This window comes from Hypanus sabinus, chromosome 9 (assembly GCF_030144855.1).
Source record: "Hypanus sabinus isolate sHypSab1 chromosome 9, sHypSab1.hap1, whole genome shotgun sequence".
Taxonomy (NCBI): Eukaryota; Metazoa; Chordata; class Chondrichthyes; order Myliobatiformes; family Dasyatidae; genus Hypanus; species Hypanus sabinus.
Window position 1 is genome coordinate 22,315,332 of NC_082714.1, and position 12,115 is coordinate 22,327,446.

The following is a 12,115-nucleotide window of genomic DNA, read 5'->3' on the forward strand; positions in this document are numbered from 1 at the left end:
AAGACCTGAGTTTTTCCACCCTCTTTTGTCCTTTCTCGATGCCAGATAGGATAGGAGGCAAAGTGAAACACCTCCTTTAGACGAATACCATGTTGTCAGCTTTGGTAGAGAAATGCTTTAAAGATTTTCAGTACCTCAAAAAACACTGATTTATAAAAGTATCTTGGGGATTAAGTGCATAGCTCCTGAAGTTGGCAACACAGGTAGAAGATGGTAAAGAACACATATGACATGCTTGCTTTCATTGGTCAGGGTACTGAGTATAACAGTCAGGAGATCATGATGTACCTGTACGAAGCTTTGGAATATTATATGCATTTCTAGTTGTTACATTAAGTAAGCTAATAATACAAGCTTATTTTCATAATTTTTGAAATAATTCAGATATTCCAAATTTTCCTTTCAATTAACCATGGACTGAAACATTATTATATATATATAAATATAAAAAATATATAAAATGTTGTTACTGGAGGCCAATTCAAAATTATAATGATATGATACCATATAATGTGAGGATCAAATCACTGAAGAGGAAGTACGAATGCTTCCCCTACTATACAAAAACAAATTGGGGTAGTCACAATTTTCTTGCTAGTGGTTATAAAGTTTATATGACAAAAGATAAGTATATTAATGTTTACATGTAGTGTTGAATTTTCTTCTTTATAAATTATTAAGTAACTTTACAAAATTTTTAAGTAGTTATTTAGTCAAAATATTTTGGCATCAATGGAAACACTGGTCATTCCTAACAGAAGCGGCCATCTTACCTCAGAGACATCTACTAGTGAGCGGGAAACAAAAGAATCCCTGGAGTTTCCATCCAGTAGGCTTGTTCCAAGCAAAGAGTTGCTATTGCCATGGTTGTTGCTGTTGCCAGTTGTTAACATCTTCCGCCCCTTTTCGGGAGATATTAGGCTTGCTGCAACTAATCAAACATAATGATCGAATATTAGAACAAAAAATATTAACTCAAGGTTTCAAAGGCCAATATGGAAGCTCATTTTCTTTTTGATGTCAGATTGGCTGAGTTGATTGGACATTTCAGCCTGAACCAAAAGACGTGGACCAAAGGCCTATAGAATATAGGAAAATGAACTTGGCCAACACTGTTGTGTGATACTGAAGGAGTATTGGCAATATGCACCTTTTTCGCTTTGAGATGCCAAGAAAACAGAAGCATTACACCAGAAGATAAAGTTGGAAATGGGCTTCCATGATTCTGCCATAGTACACAAGGAGTTTATAAACTACTTTCAGATACAGAAATATCACAAAATTTCAGTTGACTGCGATGACTGTCCAGGCATAAAAAATTGTTATTTAAACTAAACACAAACATTTTGTACAGAATGTTTATACAGATCTGAGTGCAATGGGTTGAAATTAATTGAGTAATTCAGTAAATTCACAAAGTACCTCCCCCGCCACTGTTTACAAGTATTCACTGGTCATTTCAATTGACTTTTAAAACTATTATTTAACTTGAACCAATTGAATGAATGAAATAATTTAAACAATGACACAGTAGAGACTAAATGGACCTAGGTTTATTTCAGTTAATTTTAATTAATTGCTAACTTATCTACCTCATGAAAAGCTGTGCAATGATTACTGCATTTGTTTGCTTTATTGCTATTTAATAAAATTCTCTGTTGCAACATATCACAACAGTTTCATAAAGACAACACAAGACCAAAATACAAACAGGCCATCAGGCCCTTCAAGCCTGCAATATCAACATGGTTGATCTATGCTGGTCTCAATTCCTCTTCTGTACCATAAGGGCACACCCATGGCATTCCTCAATCTATCAAATAATTTATCCACCTCTGCTTTAAATTCTTCCAATGATCGAACTACCACTACCCACCAGGGCAGAGAATTCCAGAGATTCACCACAATTTCAAATGATCTTATTGGGTATCACCTACTGGTGAAAACTTCTATTTTATCAAGCCTCCTTAGGATTTTGTGTGCTTGAATAAAGTTACCCCTCATTCTTCTAATATCATGGAATACAAGTCCAAGCTACTTTGCTTCTCTTGGTAGGACAATGTTCTCATTCCAAGATTAACACCCTATACAATTGTAATGAAACCCCTCTGCAATAAAGGCCAAAATGCTGTTTGTTTTTAATCAACTTGTTGTACCTGCTTACTTTTTTTGCACTAGACACCAGGCCAACTAGAGCCCTCTGTACTTTACTCAGTCTCTTTCCATCAGACATTCCTCACTGAAGTGCAGAACCTCACACTTCCCAACAATTGACTCCATTTGCCAGGTTTTTGCCCACTCACTTTATCAATATTATCCTGCAGAATCACAGTAACCTTATCACAAAATGTCTTTCCATCTATTTTTGTATCATGGAAACCTTGTATACTGTTGCATGCTCCATGCCATTAATACAAATAGTGAACAAGTACGGACCAAAAACTGATTCAAGCAGTAGTCTGAAAAGGATCCATTTATTCCAACTGTTTTTTTTAAAAATAAGATAACCAGTTTTCAATTCATTTTAAAACACTTCCTTGAATACTCCTAGGCCTCGTAGCACTTGGACAATACTAATACTTGGGTCAGGCTGCTGTTTATTGACTACAGCTCAGTGTTCAACAAAATCATTCCTACAGTTCTGATCAAAAAGCTCCAAAACCAGGACCTCTGTTCTTTCCTCTGCATCTGGATCCTTGAAATCCTCACCAGAAACTGTCAGTCTGTGTGGATCGGAAACACCATCTCCACCTCGCTGATAATACTGGTACAGCTCAAGGATGCCTGCTTAGCCCACTGCTCTACTCTCTCTACTCCCAAGACTGTGTGGTTAGGCACAGCTCAAACGGAATCTATAAGTTTGCTGATGACACAACTATTATCGGCAGAATTTCAGATTGTGACAAGAAGGCATACAGGAGCAAGATAGATCAGCTAATTGAGTGGTGTCACAGCAACAACCTTGCAGTCAATGTCAGTAAGACCAAATAACTGATGTGGACATTAGAAAGGGTACAACAAAGGAACACGCACAAGTCCTCAATTGGTGGAAAAGGTGAGCAATTTCAAGTTCCTGAGTGTCAACATCTCCAAGGATCTATCCTGGGCCCAACATATATTGATGCATTTACAAAGAAGGCATGGCAGTAGCATATATTTCAATAGATTTGAGGAGATCTGGTCTGTCACCAAAGACGCTTGCAAATTTCTACGGGTGTACTGTGGAGAGCATTCTAACTAGCTACATCACCATCTGATGTCGCGTGGGGTAGGGGGCACTACACAGGATCAAAATAAGCTGCAGAAAGTTGTAAACAGTCAGCTCCATCATAGGCATTAGTCTCCCCAGCATCCAGGACATCTGGAGTGATGCCTCAAAAAGATGGCACCCATCACCCAGGACGCCCCCTTGTCTCATTGCTGTCATCAGGGAGGAGGTACAGGAGCCTGAAGGCACATACTCAATGATTCAAGGCATAGCTTCTTCCCCTTTGCTATCAGATATTCTGAATGGACAGTGAATCCATGAACACTTTTTTTCTCTTTTTAGACTACTTATTTAATTTAAATTACAGTAAGAAATATTACATATTTCTCACTGTAACTTAGTTTTATATTGTATTGTACTGCTGCCACATTACAAATTAAACCTGATTCTGACTTGCTTCAATGTCTTTTAACTTGTGCACTGGCCTTCTGTGTGGTACCTTGTCAAATAACTTTTAGAAATCTAAATCCACCACTTGTGTAGTTTCCCCTCCATCACCTCTCCCTGTTATATACTCAAAGAATTCCAGTAAACTTGTTAACATGCTTTTATAAATCATGTTTAACTGGGATTAATTATATTCAGATTTACTAAACAATTACATATTTGGTCTTTAATCACTGACCCTAGAATCCTGCCAGTAATAGTTGTTAAATTAACTGGCCTGTAGTTCGCATCCTTCACCCTTTCTCATCTTTGGAAGAAGAGAACCACATTGGTTGTTTTCTGATCTTCCATACCATCCCTGAGTTTAACAAATATGAAAACTTTCATCTTCTGGTTCCACTACTGCAGCCAAATTCCTTTAAATTCCTAGCATGGAGTCCACCCGGAGTTGGTAACTTGCCTGCCTTTAACACCTTTGTAGCTTCTCCCCGGTTATTTGGAATTAGCCCATCTGATATCTGAGGGAAATTATTAATGAAGTTCCATTAAAAGAAACATTCAACTGCCATTTTTTCTTTGATGTTATTGATTCACCATTCTCGAGAGATCCTAATTTACCTCAGCAACTCTTTCTATTTCTGTATCTACAGACGCTTTTACTGTGTTTTTAATACTATATACAGAAGTATTTTCCTCAAAATTGATTTTCACCGCGTCATCAGCTTTTTTGTATTCTGTTGCCAGATCCTAAAGATTGCTTGGTCCTCTGGTCTACCCAACCCTTGCCACTTTGTATAGCCCAGCATCTTGGAGCTATGCCATCATGCCATTACAGACTTGACTGTCACAAGGGCAAGAATGGCAGCTGGATGTTCCAGAGTTTAGCTGTTTCAAGAGAGGGAGGGAAAAGGAGTAAAAAAAGAGGTGGATGACTGACATTGCTCATCAGAGATACCATCAGAGCTGCAGTAAGGGAGGACATTGTGAAGGGATCATCAGTGTGGGTAGAAGTCAGAAGCAAGAAGAAAGCAACCACTACTGAAGATGTTCTACATACCATTCCCCTCACCAATAACAACAGAGACATTGAGCAGCAGAATGGGAAATTTTGGAAAGGGTCAAAAATAACAGCTGTTCTCATGGTTGATTTGAACTTTTCTAATATTGATTTGCACCTCCTTAGTGCAACAGGTTTAGATGGGGCAGGACTTTTTTTTTAGGCATGTTCAGGAAGGATTCCTGACACAATATGTGGACAGACTGGCAAAGGAGAGGCCATATTGGAACTAGTACTATGCAATGAATCTAGTCGGGTAACAGATCTCTTGGTGGGTGAACATTTTAGAGCAAGTGACACAATTCACGACCTTTACAATAGCCTTGGACAGGGATAGGGGCAGAATGTATAGGAAACGAGGGGAGAGCAAATTATGATGCTATTAAGACAGGAACTTGGGATCGTAAACTGGCAACAGATGTACTCAGTGAAATATGTAGGTTGCTTAGGAAGAATCTGCATTGGATTCTAGATATGTTTGACTCACTGAGGCAAAGAAAGGATGAGAGGGTAAAGGGACCAAGCTTGACAAGAGATGTGGAAGATCTAGTCAAGAGGAAGGAAGCAGACTTAAGGTTTAGAAAACAGGGATCAGACAGAGGTAGAAGAGGGCATGGTGAGTAGGATTAAGGAAACTCCAAGGTGTTATATACATATGTAAGTACAGGAGGATGATCAGGGATAAAAAGAGGGAACGTGCCTGGAGTTGGAGGAGGTTGGAAGGCCCTTAATGAATACTTTTCTTCAGGATGACTTGCTGAAATGTGTCAACATTAAGAAAAGGTATGTGCTGGAACTTTTGAAAAACATTGAGATAGACAAGTCCCAGGGCTGGGCAAGTTACTATGGGAAGCAAGGCAAAAGATTGCTATGCCTCTGGCAATGATCTTTTGGTCCTCATTGGCCAAAGGAGTAGTACCAAAAGACCAGAGGGTGGCAAATGTATCTTTTTTTTGTTCCAGTAAGGTAATAGGAAGAATCCTGGGAATTATAGATCAGGGAGTTTTACATCAAGTGGTGAACAAACTACTGGACAGGATTCTTAGAAACAGAATTTACAAGCATTTAGATATGCATATACTGATTAGGGACAGCCAGTGTAGATTTGTGAGGGGTATGTCATGCCATACAAGCCCGAGTGATTTCTTTGAGGAAGTGATAACTCCTCGAATTCGTGATGGTAGAACAATGGATGTGGTGTAAATTACTAAGGAATTTGACAAGGTTCCCCATGGTAGATGTGCTGTCTTTACGACAGTTATTTAGTTTATAATATTTTCGCTTAGTAATTCATTCAATAGTATTTTCTAGTTAGAATTAGAAGTGTTTAAAGTATATTCATTGCATGTAAAATATATCGGCATGCGATGACGTCACATCCGGTTTCGCCGCGTCTTGTGGAAAAATACCGGTTTGAAATTAGCGCGAGGGTGGGGGCTTACCACGAGGCTCACCTGAGCAGAAGTAGTTTTGCAGGCATGAGAAATCACAGTGAGAGCAACGCTGTAAGTTAATAGATAATCGATATATTGAACTAAGATGTTAATGCCGATCCTGTTAGAAGTAACGACGGTAGATAATGTTTATGCTTTCGTTAGTTAAAGAGCCGCGGATAGTTTGCATGGAAGTGTATTTAAAGTAGTCAATGGAGCAGGTAAACTCTCCCTGTATACTGCACCTTAGTGTAATGTAGTTATAGTCACCTTTGCAAGTATTTACACTTGAAATGTGATATTAAGGAAGGAACAAATACTGTATCAATCTTGTATTGTTTTATCAACAGTTTTCACCATATGTTAATGTGAAGAGTGAACAGTAAATGGTTAATCTTACTGCGATCTGGTTCTCATTGGCTGTGGTTTATCTCGACGTTGAATTCGACGTTATCAGTTACACGCGAAGGAGAATGTTACAGTAGAATCATTCAGAAACTCAAGAGGCATTGGATCCAGGGAGACTTGGCTGTGTGAATTCAGAATTGGTTTGCTGACTGTAGGCAAAGGGTTTCAGTACATGGAGCGTATTCTGCTTGGAGGATGGTGCCTGGTGGTGTTCCACAGGGATCTATTCTGAGACCCCTACTATGTGGTTTTATAGATGACTTGGTTAAGGAGGTAAAAGGGTGGGTTAGTAAGTTTAAAGATGACATGGATGTTGCTGGTGTTCTGAATAGTGTAGAATGTTGTCAGAAGTTATAACAGGACAGCTGAGAAGTGGTAGTTGAAGTGTTGAAATGGTAAGTTTTGGAAGGCTGAACTTGTAGGCAGAGTACAAGGTTAATGGCAGGATTCTTTGCAATGTGGAGGAACAGAGGGATCTTGGGGTCCACGTCTACAATTTTCTCAAAGTTGCCACATTTGTTGTTATGGTGGTTAAGAAGACAGATGTTTCATTAGTCAGAGGATTGAGTTCAAGCACCATGAGGTAATATTACAAATCCATAAAACCATGATTAGACCACAGTTAGAAGATTGTCACACACACAAAATGTTGGTGGAATGTAGCAGGCCAGGCAGCATCTACGGGAAGAAGTACAGTCAACATTTCAGGCTGTGACCCTTCGGCAGGACTAACGATGCTGCCTGGCCTGCTGTGCTCCACCAGCATTTTGTGTGTGTTGCTTGAATTTCTAGCATATGCAGATTTCCTCGTGTTTGCGTTCAGAAGATTGTGTTCAGTTCTGGCTGCCTCATGGATGTGGAAGCCTTAGAGAGGGTACAGAGGAGATTTACAAGTCTGCTGCTTGCATTGGAGAGCATGTCTTATGAGGAAAAATTGAGCAACCATGGCCTTTCTCTTTGAAACAAAGGAGGATGAGAGGTGACTTGATAGAAGTGCACATTTTAAGAGGCATAAGGTGAATGGGCAGCCAGAACATTTTCAAGTCGGAAGTGGCCAATACAAAAGAAGACAAAATTTTATGGTGATTGGAGGAAAGTGAGAAAGGTACTGCCAGAGATGGTGCTAGATGCGGATTCATTAGCAACATTTAGGAGATACTTAGGCACATGGAATAAAGATAAAGAGAGCCATGTCTATGTCCTTTGTTCTGTCACAGGTTACCTCTTTCATTAACTGCATATTGTTCTTCTTTCTCATGGAATCCAGCTTCTTCATTGGGATAAACTCTTGCTGAGCATTACAGACCAGCTACTTAGCTATCTGTCATTTCTTAACTAACCTTCCTCTTGTTTACTCGCTCCACCTTAGATAACTCCTCATACCATTATAAATTGCCCTTACTTAAATTGAAGATACTGGCTATGGACTTATGCATTTGGAATTCTATCATACTGTATTCACCACGATCTAGGCTATTTTTAATTACAACATCCCTTATTAATCCTTCCTCATTAGACCAGACTAAATCTAAAATAGCCTTCTCCTGGGTAGGTTCTGTAATGAACTTCTCTAAAAAGCAATCCCTGTTGCATTTCACAACTTCTGCTATGACACCCATGGTTCATCCAATCAATCTGTAGATTAAAATTCCATATGATAATTGCAGTTTCCTTCAATATGCCTTTTATATTTCCCCATTTCTGCTCTGATTTACTGAGATGTCATAGGTTGGGGACTGTAGGCTACTCCCACACCCGTCTTCTTTTCCTTGGATTTCAAACCAAACCAATTCCTATGGTGGAGACAAATTGTATTAGCTATTCTGCTGCTTTCCAATGTCAAGAATGCTGCGGAGGCAATGCACAAAACAGACTAGTATTTCCATAGCAGCTTTCAGAACTTCACAAGTACTGAGTCTACAATGGGGAATCCATATTGATCGTGTGGATAGCTAGAGGCTTTTTCCCAGGGCTGAAATGGCTAACACAAGGGGGCATGGTTTTAAGTAGGTACAAAGGGAATGTCAGAGGCAAGTTTTTCCACACAGGGAGTGGTGGGTGCGTGGAATGCACTGCCAACAACAGTGGTGGAGGGTCTTTTAAAAGACTCTTAGATAGGTACATGGAGCTTAGAAAAACAGAGGGCTATGCGGTAGAGAAATTCTAGGCAGTTTCCAGAATAGCTTACACTGTCGGCACAACATTGTGGGCCAAAGGGCCTGGAACTTGCTGTAGATTTCTATGTTTATGGTCTAGGTACTTTAAAAATCAATGAAGTACTTTGAAATCTAAACACTATTGTGATGGACGAAATACAACTGCCGACTTGCGCACCAAAATCTTCCACAAATAGAAATGTAATAACTAGATAAAATTATTTCAGTAAAAAGTAAGTGGATGATAAATATTGGAAAAGAACTTAGGATATCCCTGCTACTCTTTAGTAACCAATACTGAGGGAGGGTCAGCTTAGAATTTGCGCTCAAGTCCCTGAAGAGGATATTGGCACCAGATCCATCCAATACACAAGGTATGGATGCTACTACTCAAGCTACAGGACACCAGTGAATATCTGGAAGTTATACCGAATACACTAAAATATTTTAACTAGCCATCAAGATAAATGAAAATATTATTTGCTGCTGTGGGGGGAATTTAAGACTCAAGTGCAAATAGCAATGCTAAAAACATATATAGGAAAAAGGCACAAGGGTTTATAAGAAAAAAAGGCACTGAAGAGAAGTCTTGCATGCTTCAGCAGATTGGGTGTAAACATCTCACTACACTAGCTAAAGCTGGGAGTTCTTCCAGAATCTTGGCCAACATTCCACTTTTAATTAATATTAAAATCAGATTACCTTTTGTTGTTTTTGAAATTCTGCCTACACGAAAAGACAGCCAGATTTTCCTATGTAACAGTCACTGCAGGTCAAACTATTTCATTGTGTGAAGAAGAATTCTGGGACACACAAGACAAATAAGATTTGCTTCTTTTTAAGAATTCTGCAAGTAATCTAAAAATGTTAAGAATTATTTTTGCTCTAGAAATGTAGAATTTTATCTGAAAGGTTACTGAATGATTTGGGGAATAATGAAGTGAGATACAGCATGCAAAAATTTAATTATAGCAGGCTTTTCATCTCGCTCCAGCCTGTTTAGTCACATTGCCTGTGTTTTCTCCCCCCCACCCATGCCTCTACTGTGCATCAGCTGGTACACTTGTGCAATGAATGTATGACTTAAAATGAAGAGACAAGTAAGTGAGCCTTGTTGCCCATTGCTGCAAAAATACTGAAATGTCAAAAGCAAGTACAAAAAGTAACAGAGGACATTTGGACATGAAACCGAGGATCAGTAACAAATTGTCCCTGTACCTAAAAAGACCAAAGTAACATGTCTGAATGACTGGTGGGTGTCCTGTCACACTCATCTCAGTAATAAGCAAATGCTTTGACAGGCTGAACAAGGACTACATCTGCAGCATGCTACCACCCACACTGGACCCCTACAATTTGCCTACAGACACAACCAATTGACAGATGACACAATAGCCACAGCTCTATACACCGTCCTCACACATCTGGAGAAGGAGAATGCTCATGTGAGAATGCTGTTCTTGGACTACAGTTCAGCATTCAACTCCATAATTCCCTCCAGGCTTGACAAGTAGCACAGAGACCTCGACCTTCACCCTGCCTTGTGTAGCTCGATCCTGGACTTCTGTTAGATCGCTGGCAGGTGGTAAGAATGGGCTCCCTCACCTCGGACCTTCAGGGCTGTGTCCTAAGCCCCCTCCTTTACTAATTGGACACCCATGACTGTGTCACCACCCACAGCTCCAATCCGCCAATCAAATTTGCTGACGATACTACATTGATTGGCCTTACCTCAAATAACGAGGCAGCCTACAGAGAAGTTGTCCTTACCCTGACACAGTGGTGTCAAGAAAACAAACTCTCCCACAACGTTGTAAAAACAGAGGAGCTGGTTGTGGCCTACAGGAAGAATGGACACAAGCTAATCCTTATTGACATCAATGGATCTGGGGTTGAGCTTCAAGTTTCTCACATACACATCACCGAAGATTTCACATGGTCTGTACTTTCTGGTTGTGTGGTGAAAAAAGCACAACAGTGCCTCTTTCACCCCAGACAGTTGAAAAAGTTTGGTATGAGTACCCAAATCCTAAGGACTTTCTACAGGGGCACAATTGAGAGCATCCTGACTGGCTGCATCACTGCCTCATATGGGAACTGTACTTCCCTCAATTGCAGGACTCTGCAGAGAGTAGTGTGGACAGCCCAGCACATCTGTAGATGTGAACTTCCCACTATTCAGGACAAAGATAGGTGAGTAAAAAGGGCCCAAAGGATCATAGCGGACCTGAGTCACCCCAACCACAAACTGTTCCAGCTGCTACCATCCGAGAAACAGTACTGCAGCGTAAAGCCAAGACCAACAGGCTTCTTCCACCAGGCCATCAGACTGATTAATTCACGTTGATAGAATTGTATTTCTATTCTATACTGACTGTCCTGTTGTACATACTATGTATTACAAATTACTATAACTTGTACCTTGCGCATTTAGACAAAGATGTAACGTAAAGATTTTTACTCTTTATGTATGTGAAGGACTAAGAAATAAGGTCAATTCAATTAAATTCAAATCTACTTAATGCTGTTGTTTACAGGAAGATAGACTCCAGAAATCATGAAAAAGGGAATAAAAACTGAAAAACAAGTTAGTAAATTGTGACTGACACTTTGCAAACTACTTTTAAATGTCTAGGGAAAGCAAATTATATACAAGATGAAATGCTGGAGGGTGATTAAATGCACTTACACAAGTCACCAGAATCTGGTGCATACCACTGTGGGTCATGGGTAGGAGAGGGAATCCAGTTGCGTTGAGGACTGGCTGGTGGAGATGGGAGATTCTTAGAGTTGTCACTACCATTCAGCTTTGTTATAGAGAGAGAAGACCCATCACCTTATTAAAAGAAAGAAAATAATTTGTATTACAAGCCATTGTAGCAATTAATTACAGTAATTACAAAATATTTAAAATGCTGCAAACTTTTTTAGGATAAAGATGTTCTAAATATGCTCTCACCTATCTCTTCTCCCCGCCTCCATGGTCCACTATCCTTTCCTACTACATTCTTTCTTCTTCAGTCCTTTATTTCTTCCACCTACCCTCCTCCAGTTTCATCCTTCATATCCCCTCACTGCCTCCCTCAACTGGTCTCACCCATCACCTGCCATCTGTACTGCTTCCCCACCTTCTTATTCTGGCCTCTACCCTTTCCTTCCCAGTCCCGATGAACGGTCTCGGCCTAAAACATTGACTGTTTATTCCACTCCGTAGATGTTGCCTGATTTGCTGAGTTCCTCTAGCATTTTGTGTGTTATTCTAAAAATGCAAGTTCTTTCTTTAAGGAATAGGTGTTAATTTAACATTGACAATAAAAGCAATTTGATATTGTGGCTATAAGAAAATAAATTAGCTCAGTTTTTGAGAAATGAGGGAAAGAGATAAAAGGAACTATAGATCAGTTAG

General features: G+C 39.7%; 1 protein-coding gene across 3 annotated transcripts in view; it reads right to left on the reverse strand.

The window, feature by feature from the left end:
• Positions 1 to 12,115, reverse strand: part of cramp1 (cramped chromatin regulator homolog 1) — a 90,648-nt gene that overhangs the window by 5,634 nt on the left and 72,899 nt on the right. For all 3 annotated transcript variants that reach the window (XM_059979230.1, XM_059979232.1, XM_059979229.1), the window contains exons 18-19: positions 11,399 to 11,545; positions 774 to 931 (exon numbers count right to left, since the gene is read on the reverse strand). In XM_059979230.1, the coding sequence (XP_059835213.1) occupies positions 774 to 931; positions 11,399 to 11,545 (305 nt within the window). The remainder of the gene's footprint in view (positions 1 to 773; positions 932 to 11,398; positions 11,546 to 12,115) is intronic.